The sequence below is a fragment of the Ptychodera flava genome, chromosome 19, assembly GCF_041260155.1.
Source record: "Ptychodera flava strain L36383 chromosome 19, AS_Pfla_20210202, whole genome shotgun sequence".
Taxonomy (NCBI): domain Eukaryota; kingdom Metazoa; phylum Hemichordata; class Enteropneusta; family Ptychoderidae; genus Ptychodera; species Ptychodera flava.
The window spans coordinates 36,445,321-36,460,730 of record NC_091946.1 but is presented as its reverse complement, the minus strand read 5'-3'; the positions used below and the strand labels follow the sequence as shown (position 1 = coordinate 36,460,730).

The 15,410-nt window shown below is 36.7% G+C and overlaps 1 protein-coding gene across 2 annotated transcripts in view; it reads right to left on the bottom strand.

Moving 5' to 3' along the window:
• LOC139119432 (lysine-specific demethylase 6A-like) overlaps positions 1–15,410 on the bottom strand; it is a 112,421-nt gene that overhangs the window by 51,036 nt on the left and 45,975 nt on the right. For both annotated transcript variants that reach the window (XM_070683243.1, XM_070683244.1), the window contains exons 4-5: positions 14,469–14,518; positions 11,160–11,218 (exon numbers count right to left, since the gene is read on the bottom strand). In XM_070683243.1, the coding sequence (XP_070539344.1) occupies positions 11,160–11,218; positions 14,469–14,518 (109 nt within the window). The remainder of the gene's footprint in view (positions 1–11,159; positions 11,219–14,468; positions 14,519–15,410) is intronic.

The following is a 15,410-nucleotide window of genomic DNA, read 5'->3' as shown; positions in this document are numbered from 1 at the left end:
AGACCATGGCATGGATAAACAATAAAATATTCTTTTGAAATAAATTGGGACCCCCATATTTTGATGTAGGACTCCCATTTTCTAACACCAGGGGTCCCAGGGACTCTCAAAAGTAAAAGTGATGTAAAACCCTGGGTTTTAGTGTGGAGGCAAATGTCTTTGTCAGGTCGGAAGGGAGATGTCCACTTTATCCCACGTTGGAACTTGACATAGCTTGGGAAAAATCAGTGTTTCACATTAAAAGACATAAATTTGAGAACTCTCATAATTTCTGTGTTAGAATCCTCTCTGTATCCCTAAAATATGTAACATTTTTTGCTGAGAAATTATGACAGTATCTAGAACGCTTGTATATATAAGCTAAAGATATGACATATCTATAAGATATATAGTCATTTCATAACCAAGATATTTTCTCTCATTCACTTCATCTAAGCACTTTTAAATGCTGGCACACACTTGAGGTTGCAAGATATGATTGTTCAGGATCCAAGTTGGTCACTACCGGGTTCATGACATCAAATTTTAATTTGCACATTCTAAGAAATTAAAATGATAAATTTTCACTATATATGAGTCTTTACATGCAAATATTTACAAATGAAATATTTCTTGATATTTCGACCAAAATTGCTCAAACTGAACAAGAACTCACCAGATAAGTTTTTCATCTGTAAACGATAACAAGTCATGAGATCAAATGATGCAATCTTTGTATGGTCTGGAAATTTGGCTTCAAAATACATATGTCAATTGGATGAGAAATATACATATTATCATAACTACATGAATATTGAATAATTTGAAAAGCTGTGGTGCAAAGATCTGGGACACATATAACTTGAACTGAAATTCATACACTGAACCTTATGTCTTAATCTATGTGAATGTATCTAAATTTCCCCGCCTGGCTGGTTCACAAGAACCACTGCCCTGTTAGTTTGAACTATTCGCTAACATCTCTCAAAAGTTTTAGTGATTTGCCAATTGTCTTCTCAAAACAGATAAAAGTGATGGAAGTCTGAAGTTTCTAAACCAAACAGAGATGGTTAAATTTTAAATTATCAGATATAAAATATTTTCACAAGATACCTATATACTGAGACAGAACTAAAAAAGGTGAAGATATTGATATTTGCTGTGGTGTGGACACCGGTTTCATATGTGAACACTGCTTGGGTGAATAACACAATAATTCATGCTACCCTTGATATCATCTGAGCATGACAATTGATTATATATCAATCAATGACTGAAAACTTCTCAATGGCAATACTTGTTTTCCACTTTTACATTCAATTCACCATCCTATGGGTAAATGCCAAATTACAGGACGAGGTACCCAGTATCCATTACCCGATGACACGAGTAAAGTACGTTTCTCAAGGGCACAATATCATGCTGGAGTCTTGAACTCACCAGCCTATGATGGGGAGTCTGTTACTCTGGACTTACCATGACTATTAGACCTCAAACTCAACATCTTCAGATAGTGAGTCCAGTACCCATAGTGTCTTCATTAATTTGTTTCACCACACGTCATATGAGATGTATCCCTTAAATGGTTGTACTATCAAATATTTTATTAAAAAATACAAATATTCTTGTTTAAATATTTTTGTTAAGTATTGCAATATCAAGCCTATTAAAATTTGAATATTCTCTTGAAATGACAGAAGATGTATTGGAAAGTGTACGCTTTCCCTTCATTACCCATAGTGCATTTCACAAAACAAAAGAACATCTACAAAAAAGATTACACGTTTGAACTTGATGTTTTTCTGTTAGCCTTACTTCTTGAAATGTCAGGATTTTTTGAAATTTTTAATTCTACTCTATTTTAAGATTTTCAGCACTCTAGTCATTTTCAAAATACCTAGATTTCACATGGAATGACGACAATGATGCAGATTCGTCAGTATTTCTTTGCAACAACAGTGGTTTCATTTCATAAGTTTGGGACAGGTAGGGTAAAACCTGAAGGAATGAAACTCTGTTCTCACATAAGAGGGTAAACATTCTTTACTGAAAACTAAAGTATATCACAGCTTCCAGTCAAGTCCTGACACAAGCTATATATCCTAATTTAATGATTCTTTCATGGCTACTAAACCAGGGCAGTAAATTTCAAAATTTTCTTCACAAGCCAACAAAACAACTGTTTAGGTCATCCTAACAATCTGCCTTTACTTTGCTTTGCTTATTGTCTGTATCTTGAACTCTGCATGTCATTGACAATTGGTTGCTACAGTTTTTACACTCTCTTTTTTCTCCCGAGACTGTAAATCGGCATTGCGGCATGCGTGCATACGACAATCTCTATTCTGTCCTTGGTCAAATTTATGGCTTTACCAACCTTTTGACTTTGTATAGAGCCGCCAAGCCATATATCAAATAGATGACTCCAGTCTTGTTGGCACAAACAACTCAGTCAATACTCCTGTTATTTAGACTTGACTTACATCTGTTGAATCTCAACATTTTTCTGCAATTTTTTTGGAGAGGGGGTTGGGGTGTCACTCACTATATCAATTTTGAACAACAGGGATTGACAGAATTACGAATAAATAACGCTTCATAATAATGAATATCTTCAGACCTCGGTGCGGGTATTGAACTCGATAATACAGACGAGTGAGGCTTTGGCGGCGAGCGGTTTATTTGAGTAACGAAAACACATTAAAGTAACATAAAAGTGACTCACGACCTGGCAGTTTTTGTTAAAAACAAAACCTTGAGAGTGGTGACCGTGTTAAAACTTCCATCTTGCCAGTGAAAGGGCAATAACCGCCGTGCAAATACAGAAACAAAATACAGAAACACGTTGTGACACCAAAACTGGGTGGCGGTAACCCGAATCACATTTTTCTTTACAAACATTGTGTATCTCACTTATCTGCATAGTAATTTTCAGCCCACTGAAAATACTAATAATTACATAATGACACCATACACTATATTTGATGAACATATTCATGTCCCAGTAACTGATATACTGAGAGCAGAAAACATTTTGAAATCCACTGAAAACTTTTCAAGAAGCTTTTCATTATCAAGTCGATGATATCACTCAACTTCTGTGTTGGAATTTGCTAAGACAAGATAAATGGCTTACGAACATCTTGTCATGAGATGCATCTTAGTATCGTAAAATAACACACCGCCTTCAAACAACTTTGCGAATAAATAGTAGGAAGCGGCAGCAGAACAGGCTTGTACATGTTCTGCATTTGAAAACCATGTGTGCCAGTTATGGAAGGAAAAAATAACACAGTAACAAACCACAAGATACTTCTCATTTGATCTAACCATTAAACCTTCCATCAATAGAGAGATTGATTTATCAATTTATTTATTTTTCAATTTATTTATTTTTTCTGATTTAAACCACACAGCTCTACCTCCTGCGGACTCAGGGCAACAGTAAAATAAATATTAAATGGAAGACGAGGAGAGAGACAGACACTTCCACCATAGGTAAGGAAACCACGGCAAAAAGAGAACACTATGCCTAGACAGTGTGTACTTGAACTTGTCCTCAGTTGAGGCTGGCTGACGACACGTCGCACACCTTTCATGTTCTAAAAATACCCTGCCTTGAACTTTTGACCTGAGAAGTCTGTTGACCTATCTTTGGCCTGTTTCATGGGACCCAGCTCTCGCTTACTTTGATATATAGGCTGGCTTCTATGCGTGCCAAGGACACACAACAGAAATTGCTGCTCCACTCGCTGGCATCATTCCAAGTCTCCATAGAAACCGATAGCATCGCACGTTCACATGCCTTGAACAAAGGTCAGTCACTGTGGTGCGATGTGTGTTCTTGCGAAATCAACCTGCTGACAATCCTGAAGTTTGTAGAATAACGACAGGCTTCCAGAAAACCAAGACCAAAATTTCCTCTCCTTTCCATATGGGGACATCAGAACTTGAGGAAATATGTAACTTGCCCCGAGGGCATTTACACATAAAGTGAAAGTCACCAATAGAATGACAAAACAGGACATGTATGCATATATTTAACCTCTTGATTTTCAGGTAAACTGATTTGCATAGTCAGCCCATATTTACAACACTGGACAATACACTGGTACAGGTATAAACAAGTTGTGGTTTATAACGCCTCTTATCTGATACAAACAGAAGGCAAATGAAGAAAAAGGAGATTTGTGTTGGTTTTAACTACAAGAACACATCTGCACTGAACTCAGGTGCACTTTCACAACCATCTCATAAAACTGAACTGTAACAGGAACAGAAATCAAAACAGAAATTTTCCACTATTTGATCAAATTTATTGCAAATATTAAAATACCGCTGTCCCTACAACTGTTATTCATGAGTCTACGTTATGACCTATTTCACGTTTCCTGAGAACTCAGTTCACCATCATTTTGGACTGAGAAGTGTGCCCTCTACAGGTCAAATGATGCCAGGCATGTGACCTCCCCTTCACTTAGGATTCAAAACCGAAAGTGCAGAATTTGAAAGCATTCTATTTTACTAGCCAACCTAATTTCATGACCATTGGATTATACAAAATAGAGGCAACAAGATGCACATACATTGGACATATTTGTTAATTATACCTCTGATAAAAATTCAACCAGAATGTCAATTTCATAGCCACTGTATCTTTTTATACCAATCTTCTATTTCAGAGCATAACCTCAAGGAGACAGATTTGTCTAATTTCTATATTCAAGATGAAGTTCCTTAATTTTACATTTAGAAATCTGCTTTAACTGAAACACCTGAGATATTGATGTCCATCAAATCCAAACTAAAGTTTCAAATGCTTCCACAAAATGCTTGTTCCCATTAAATTTTTCAGAGTCATTTCACATTCATACAGTCCACAATCTAACATTTATCTGAATAATGCTAACCTCCTGACTTTATATTCATGCTTCATTTGTTTTGACAAGCCATACTTGCCACTAACTTTAATAAGGAAATATACTTCAAATTTCCAGGGAAATAATAACATCTTGGAGAAAATCAATTTGATGGTAGGAAACTGCAAATTATATCAGTTCAATAATAGCAAAAACTGACCTTAGACGATAGCAAGTAAATTCTGGCTGCAGATGAAAACCTTGGGCAGACTAAATCCTTCTTTTATTCCATTTGTACGTTTCTTTACAAACAAAAAGACCGTTACAGGGTACTATTTCAAGTTGGTAGTCCAATTTAATCATTTTGTCTTCCTGACCACCCCCCCCTCTCTCCCACCATTCACCCCACCCCACACACACCCATCCCCAATTTCTTGAATGTTGCTGTGCCGTACCACTATCTCCACACCAGTTAAACTAAGACATATAATCAGTACCTTTCCAATTTTATAATATGCCACTTTTATTTCTCCTGGACACACTGAAAACACAGCTGTTCATATATAAATGTGAATTCACACAGAATATTCAACAATTTACTGACAACAACACTGTTCAAACATACTACCCTACTGAAATAGATGATTTGCAATATGACAAACCCGGAATTCGAATCGACCACGGTACAAACAAAGCCATGTGCGCAAACGCGCATAAACGTACGTGTATTTCCATGCGCGTTAGTACACATGTGGGCTTGTTTGTACCGGCATCACGTGATTATTTGGGCGTACTGAGTCTGTAGAACGCATCGCGTCCTTTTTATTCCGGAGTAGAACCATTCCATGAATGACCTCGTGAGACTTTGATATTCAGTGTTCTTGTCACTTGCAAGCTGATGTGAAACAAGTCATTTTACACGCCAGTGAGTATGTTTGTTGTTCAAGGGAAATCAGTGGTGTTGTGTATTGTTCAACACTACACGTTGATTGCAGTTTGTCCTGTGCTACCAACCTATCCTGCGAAATATTGTCAAGAAAAATATCAGCCGAGTGAAGTGTAATAAATAAAACAGCATAGAAAATTCTTTCATCAAAGAATACAGAAACCAACTGTGACAGAAAGATTTGGAATGTTTGGCTGTATAGCCGGAGTACAATACTTGGATCTTCAGAGTGGAAAATATCATTTCCTTCATAGAAATGACAAGAAACTTTACAAAGCATTAATGCCATTTACAATTTGCCTGTTTGGTGATCATTATGAAAGGTTAAAGATGTAACTGATCTGAATTTGAAAACCAAATTACTCATCACGGTGTGTGTTTCTTAGTTTGCAAAATGTCGCAGTTGAAAAATTACTCAAGACTGCACTCCCGCAACATAATTTCTTTGTGTTCTTTGGCTTTTTAAGGACAAATCATCACAAAACAACAAAACTGAACATGGTGTGAGTTTTCAACCAAAAGATTTGAATGACACACCTAGCCTTCAACAAAAAGTTTTACCCTGGGACTTTCTCATTCTTCCAGTCAGGTCATCTGTAATTCTTTGCTTAATTACAGTAGTTTCAAATTTTTATCATTAATGATAACAGCCTTCACAGATGAAGTACATGACATTTCAAGATTGTTTCATCATCTTTGTGATTTCCAAGGATGAAATTTCATGGCAATGATTGAAGTTGTCCTTCTTCAGTCTGTGAACACACACCCAGTGACAGTTTTCAGACAGGTTTTGTCTGTGGTTTCTCCGCTAGGTGATTGGTACTGTACGTTGTGAGTTCGAACCCGATTGAAACCATCGTATTTCCTTGTGACATCACTCACTTGATGTGCCAATACCACAGAAATATCAGTGAAAAACTATATTGTGCTTGTGAGAATAAACTTTCAGAGTTTATCACATTTCATATAGCCTGTATAATGCACGATGTATGAATATTTAAACAAAGAAGACGCGTCATTATCATCCACTTTGCATTTTGCAACAACACTCACACAAATAAAAGTTGCACAGAAACTATCATGTCCTATCAAGTATTTTAACCTGTTCACCCCTATTTTCTGTAAACAGGTCCACAATCACCATTGATAACAATGGGTTTGGGCTAAACCATTGTGGTGAAAGGGTTAAGTTGTCAGGTGGTCAGAAAATGGGCCTTTCAGCTAGAGTTTCTTTCAAATGTCATCATCTCAAATAAGAACAAATGAGGAACTATGCAGTGTGCAGATATAAGCACTTCTTTCCAAACCTCAATAACATCAGGTGACTCTCCTTATGAACAGAGGCTGAACTGTCCCCACATACAACAAATACAACAGATTTTTTTCTGTAATCATTTCCTTGACACAAAAGTTCTATTTCAAAACTGAATTTAACTTTAACTTGAAACTTGGCAACACTCAATCCTGGGTCTGGGTGCCATGCCTTTGACGGCAAAATAAAACACTAAATCTGAGTGAATACACAAAATTTGCTGGCCGAGTTTTCTATGTGGAGGAAGAGGTGTGTTGTAAGCAAATGCGACAAACTTTATGCAATGATGGGCAGAGAATTGGGAAAAGGATTATGCACATATGTTTATGATGTGTCAGGCATGTAGTGAAGGAATGGGTGAAAAAACATCAAGGTATACGGCATGATAAAAAAGATACACGGCAGACAGGGAATTTGTGTGGTGAAGTACTGTAAGTAGGCATGTGAACCAGTCCACAATCACCATTGATAACAATGGGTTTGGGCTAAACCATGGTGGTGAAAAGGTTGCTACGATGCTTATATGACTTTGAATAGGAATAAAGATGTCAGTGTGTGCGGTGAGTATGAGGGCACCAGCACCTTCTGAAGAGTGGGTTATATCAGGTAAGACTGTACATATGTATATGAACATACATATGCAAATTTTCAATGTATTTGCATATCCTTATTAATATCAAACTGACATATTTATAGGAATGGGAAATCAGAAACTAATACAATAAAAAAATATTTTTAACTGTGTTAATCAGAATATCTTACATGATTGGCTTTTTCACAACTTGCAAGTCAATAATTACAGGTTGCTGATTGCTTGATATTACAGCAATACATTTGGGATAGATATCTAGCTTCCTAAAATCTCCCAATTCTTTGCTGTCCACATATCTGAGGACTGCCAAGAAAACCTGCCGAGAAAATAAAGTTTTCACTGTCTGGTCTTTGCAAATTTCAAGCTTTTCTTCTTCAAAAATACTAAACACAGAGAATGGTCGTTATTTGAGATTTCAAAAATATGAATATTGAGATAATTTCCTAATCAAATCAAAAATGTCATACAGTGACTCCAAATTTTTATATTTTGGTTACAACAGATACAAGTTTCGATTTTTCTTCATACTAACCACAACCAAAGGTTTAAAAACTCTCTTTCTTGAGGTGTGTGTACTAGCCTTAAGCAATTTTTTCAAAACATCGTAAGAAAGTAGGTATTCTCAACTGTGCAAAATTACAGTTTCTATATCTTCAACACAGCAAACTTTTCTGCATCCCTCGGAATGATGTAAAGCAAACACACGCAACCATCACAGGAACTGATGATGTATCACTGTATGTCAGGAAGATGTATTTCATTTTGAGCAAACATTTGCAAAAAGATGTATCTTGATACTGTCAACAGTATCAAACAACTCTCGGTGAGCAGCCCCTGACAGCCTGACCAAATAGAATCCAGTAATAGGGTATATTAAAGTAATTTTCTTTCTTCCTTTCAAGAAAGCAATGGTAGCGTATGGCTTTCTGTGATATGGACCATCATTGCATAGAACATAAATCATGCATAATCATTGAATTGATTCAGATAAATATAATTTTGTGGGTGCATGTACAAGCCATTTCTTTTTCTTTTTTCCCATCTCCAAACAATCTGATATGCATCTTCAGAGAACAAACTCATTTGGATACATGGCATGCACTCTGTGACCTGTCGTTTGAAATAGCAAGATTCTACCTTTGCGGAAGTACGGCTCCATTTCACTAATGCACAAAAGGCTGAGGGCAAATCTCTTCTTTATAATCACAGCACATGCAACAACGGTGTTGTGCAATCCCAAATCATACACCCAGGTTATTTTATGTGAATCACACAGACCTGAGGTCAAGGTTACGTTGCCAAGGCAACAGTGACAGAACTGTTCTTCAGATTATTGCGAATGCTGCAGCCGTATTGGTCCATTATTGTGCATCACCTCTGAGCCTGCTCCAGGGGGCAAAGGTCAAATTAAAACTAGCAACTGAAACAGACAATGTGTAACCTTCATAATTGCCAGCTCTCCAGAGGTCTGCCATGCTGGTACTCAAACACAATATATGCACACCTATTGAGCAGTGAAAACTTTGGTGTGATCACAGTCACGATGAATCTATGAAATAACTGACATGTAAACTGAATGATGATGATCGTATTTTATCCTGAAAAAAATTTAATGACTGAATTGTTTTGAAATTTATCAGCTAAATGAGAAACCTTTTGAGAAAATTTCTGACTACTTGCTTGTGTATGGAGTTAAAATGGATTGTGATGCATAATCTGTGATAAAAATGAAAATCAACATCTATTTACAGACAGCACACTGAAATGCGTTTTTTATCCTTCGACAAACACTTAATTCTTGCCCAGTAATCCTGGACAATTTATTTCCTCAATTTGTTTCTGCAACAAGAAGTCAGCTACACAACATACACTAAAAGAACTCTTATTGGATTCCATGGCGTTAGATAAAATTTTTACAACAGAATGTAATATTCAGTGACATGAAAAATGTGAAGCACAGGTTAAAATAAATAAAAAAGTTGTCATTTATATACTCAAGTTATAATCTCATTATTGCTTGTATACACACACATTGTACACACATTTTTATATTGAAATACACACACACACACACACACACACACACACACACACACACACACACACACACACACACACACACACACATATCTGAGGACATCTGTGGCTGAGGGAATGTGAACGTGTACCAGTATACAGCAAATAAATTTATATTGAGCTGAAAATTCAATGTTCTCATTTCTTCCCCATTTCTGGTGATTACCAACCCCTACGATTTGAGAAATTTGAACAGGTATTCCACGCTTGGCGGCATGTACACCTTACATGGTGACTGGATAGATTACTTGTCAGTATTTGCATATGTCCCTGTTGAGTAGGGATTCATGTCACAGAGGTCTGTTTGAGTATTGATAGATATGAACCATCGGGAGCAGAGAGAGAGAAAAAAAGACTGCATGTGTGACATCACAGGCAATCCACACTCTTGAAGTTTATTGGCCCTTGTCGACAGGAAGTGACATCAATGCTCACTGGGCATGCCCAGTAGGTACTGGCCCAACAGTTGTTTAATGAAATACAGCGGCAGTGTTGGGATAAGACTGACCTGGATAATGCTATCAGCTGGTAGACATTCATGCTGGTGCCACAGAATAGCATGATTACAGTTGCAGCCCGCATTTCTTTTTTTTTTATGCAGAGTACAATATCTGATACTGAAAATCTCTACAGTGTAGGATTCTTTGTAATTGACTGCAGTTGATTCAGAGAACAAACCAGAAACACTTTCATATACAATGGCAAATCAGTCTATTACCTATTATTCTTAACACATAAATTTTTACATTTTGAACAATTTTTTGCTTCGGGTGAAATGGAGTATGGGTCATTCTTTCAATGGAAAATTAGAATATAGCACAAATATCAATGAAAATTTTAAAAAAATTGACATCTGTGTATATTGAGAAAATCATATTAATCTTCAGTTGCTTGCATTATGTTGTATTGGAAAAAAAATTACGGTGAATTATTTGTGAAGCTTTGTTAACATCAGAAATTTTGTACCAAAATCTAAACAAACACGGTTTTGTAACAAAATTCATCCAATTATGAAAAACACATTACATCTTCCAGCCTCTCAAAACTCTACGTAATTCATAGATTTTCTCTGTTGCCATGGAAATCTCCCTCACAGTACTGTGTTAGTTAGAAAATCTCCGGAAGAGAAAGACTAACACCGTTGGCAATAGAACTCAGGATAAAATAGCTAAACATGGGATTGAAAAAAAAGCAACATGATTTTACTGCAAAATTCTCTTCTGTATAATTTTCAGTTCATTCCCTGCTGGCAATGAACACATCTCTTTTGATTTCCAAGGTATTGTGTATTCACACACTCATTGCATGCCCACGGTGCATACATACATTGATTTTCTACAAAAAATAACATGAATCAGGCCCAAAAAATGAATGCATCTGTGTGAATCTACTTACCACTGAAAGGCGTTGAAGTGAAAATAGACAATGCCAAGGCCATAAAGAAAGGGTGCGTCCTGCAGAGAAAAAAAGAAAGAAAGAACACTAATGCAAATTTGATCAATGAAATTTTCAGTGTGGAGTGCTATTTGCAGTGTAGTCTGGTCGATGGCTGGCCTGCATGGAATCAACCACTTTGGTATTAGTTGGTAGTGATATTGCAGGTGTTACAGAGAGAGGGGCTTGAAAATGATGATTTTGAGTTCACTGGAACAAACCACTTGAAAACAGGTGTGCAAGCAGGGAGACTTCACAGGGTTGCTGTAGTCTTCACAGACTGGTACAGATGATGCTAACTGAAAATCTTGAAATCTCAGAAAGCACCGTTTGGATTTAATAAGTTCTAGTTACTTCAAAATGTATAATTTCAGAGTAACAATGAAGAAGTGCTTAATTTCCATGGGGGAGAATGGAAATTATCCACTTAGATGCTGTCCAATGGAGCAGAGGGGACTGTGTTTGAGTGGATATGTTTGCATGGTGAGATTCCTTGACAAACAATATACTGTGTCTCTCTGAACAAACACACTATTACATCAATTAAAGGTAATTAATTAATTTATTAATTATGTGTAACTCGAGGACCATGTTGGTACCTATACACTGTGTGAATTTTCATTTATCTATAAATTTTTCCGACAGTCTGAGAAACTTGTTGCAGTAGTACTACCTTCTGAAGAGCAGTCAACCCAAACAGCTGCAGACAGGAAACATAACACTGGCATTTTCTGCCTTTCACACAGGACTTCACTTCAGAACATCTGAGTGAAGATATCAACAATCCATTCATATAAAAGTCATCAGCATCAGTTTTCAGTTAAATAATTTTCTTGTGAGAAACATGAAGATGCTCTTCATTCAACCTATCTTTGTCACAATTGTAGTGAACAACAACTTGTTTCCTCTAAAATGCAGACTCATTTCTGAATTGGTGACGTCTGCACAGGCTGCCACCCCTGCACACTGAAATGGAACGGCTGAGACTGAAAACCTTGAAATACTGACTTGTAGGAAAGGCTACCAATCATGTCAATTGACAGACGCCAATCACTGAAAGTGAGGCTCTGAGACTCCTCCCACAAAACTGTGATGTTTTTTGTCAGCCAATCTGGTAATGTCAAAGGTTACCAGGAAGAAGACAGACCCTGGAACAAACTACCTTGGCTTCAAATAAATGTAACGGAGAAGCCGAAAATGAAGGTGACATTTTCAAAGACATATAAAATGGGAATCAGAAAGGCATTTTTGGGGATACATTCTGCGTATGTGTTTGAAATATCATTCAATGGAAGTGAATCTAAGGCAACATGGTGTGATGGTTCTGCCAATTACACTTGATCTTGTCATGCTTATGGATGATCGGATCTACAAATGATGGATTTGGAATCAAAGAGATTTAATCCACAGTAACAAATCCACAGCCTGATTAATTACCTAGCAGACATGTACCAAGCACTGATTAATCTCTGTAACAGGGTACTGTAATAAGCCCTGTCATAGAACCTGTAATTTGGAGCAGATTTGAAAGCTGTACACACATGTTCCCTTTTCAATACTGTTCAGTGATCTGTTTCTCACTGTACTCACTGCTGTGGCTATAAGTCAAAGCATTTCTGCAAAAACAGAGCTGTGTTTGATATTAAATATCAGAGAATGTTACATGGTTTGAAAATTCATAAGATCTCACAGTAGACAGGTCCATCATCTCAAAACATGAGTAACATTAAAAATTTTTCAGAACATGTCACATGTCTGGCTGCACAAAGCTGTGCACATATCATACAGATACTGATACAAGCAGGAAATTCAGACTCTGTCTCATGCCTGTGTGTTATGGTGCTGTACACAGCAATGTCCTAAAAGCACTGAATACAGACATTGTGTCATTATCATAACACTGAAGCATCTTTGCTGACACTGACCTGTACCTCAGCACTGTGACAGGGACAGCACAGGATCTGTGACGGGTGATTTTTGTAATTGTTGTGTTGTGATGTCATACATTGACAGTAATGAAGAGAAACACACTGATGAACTACAACTTAGCATGAAACAATTTAGAATTTACAAATTTATTCATCAATTGATTGATTGATTGATTGATTGATTGATTAGGATCACACTGATAACAGCTGATTGCTACATCACATGGGAAAGGAGTCCGCTTCTCTTTCTGTTTACTCAGTTTGTAATAGAAACACAAATTCAAATGCACCATTAATGCAAATATCAGGATTGTATTCTAAGTACCTAGACCATTAATTTGGGTGTTGTCAACCTATGAACACTGTCCAGTCTTGTGTTCTTGATTTCCATCTGTCACAACAACATCATGCTTGGTGTTTTTTGTATGTCTGTTTACTATTGTTTTCATCATATTACAAAACAAAGAACACAAAACCAGAGTATTTCAGGGCTTGCAGCAGGCAAAATTCACTGACATGACACTAGAATAGAGGGTTATTTTCCTTGCCATTTATTTTAAAATCAGTGACACAACAACTATAACAAGAAGAACTTGAACAACTTGAAAACAATCCATACAAACATGAAAGGCACAAGTGACGATAACTAGACATGCCCTCTGAGGTAAAACTAGTGTTTTTCTCAAGCCCTAACCCTAATGACTCCTTATCTTACTGGGGATAAATGCAAAAGGATGTCAGTGTCTGCAATTCTAAACTCTTGCTGTAAATAAATAATTTTATCATGTGATATACTAGAGTATGACATCTACTTTGGTCTGGCATAACAGTAAACCATGGCACATGGAACCTGCCAATAAAACCAACTGATCCACTTCATCAGCAAGCCATTATTCAGCAATGTCTTGCTCAGGATAAAAAATACACCAAACAGATTCTACGATTTGAAAAGATATATTTGATCCCAGATGTTTTTGATCCATAGTTTGCTGATAGATCTTGTCACGCACATGACCTACAGCATTCTGGAGTTCAAAATGTGAGCAAAGGTCAAAGAGCAAAGGTTGAATATTTATTTGAACCCTACAGGCTGTTCTTTATAACTGCTGTGAAAAGCATATTCTTTCAACATATAACACTGGAAAACTAAAGAAATATCAATCAATCTCTGTAATTCACAGAAAACCAAATGAAATATTGCATGACTCTGTGTACAGCTCACAGACATGGGTAGATTAATCATGGCAAATCTCAACAGATACAAACTCGGACAGATGGAATATTCTTCAACAGGAGAGCAAGAAACACTATAACATTTGCCACAAATATTGGCTTTACCCACCTTCCAATGGTCTTCCTGCTTGCTAAAAAACTTCTGATAGGCTGATAAAGCTGTAAAAAAACAAACAAACAAAAAGTCGCACTAATAATAAATTTAATTAGCTAATTCACTATGATGAAATCATGTTCATCTGGAGATACACACTCAACATTCGTAATTTATCACCCAAAATCGTTTTGTTAGTTTGATTAATTTCATTTTCATTCTTTGTCTCGCCTTCCTTGAACAGACCAATAAAACTGACTACCGGTATTCCTGGAATTTTCTTTCTAGCTGACATAGAGTACAAACACAAAAGGTAAATATTAACTTGTTTATGGTTAAGGTGTGGTCAGTGGTGTGTCCTCTAGTCCAACATGATGTGCTTCTACTCTCAGGTCTTCTCTGTTCACTCAACAATATTTTACACATTACATCTATTGGTTTTGATTTGACTCCTAGAATTTTCTGAATATTTCTTGCATTGATGATCAGAGCTCAAAAATTTTCAGAGTTATGAAGGAAACCTGGTGGTAGGGAGGGCATGGAATATCTCCAAACTAAAGTGACTATCGCCATTTTGATACACAAACCAAAGATAACATCGAAAAAACAAGCTCCGAACACATTTGTTCAAATACAGCTTCTGAGACACGATAATACTTTGTTCCTGCTAGCTGGTTTACAGGTGAAATGTACAAATGACTAGGGGATGTGAGAAGGAAGATTCAGAATGGGACAACAATGACTGGAGACAGACTTGAGAAGTTAAAGAAATAATAGCATTGCCAGGCATGTACGAGGTGTGAATTCATTTCAATTCCATATGAGGTGGGAATAGGAATTGGAAGGCTAAAGTAACAAATGGGAAAAATAAACAGAAAGTGACACAAGACGTAAATAAGACACAACAGATATTTTCTACATCTCTTCCCAAACAATTCTGTAAGTTTGTACTGGAGT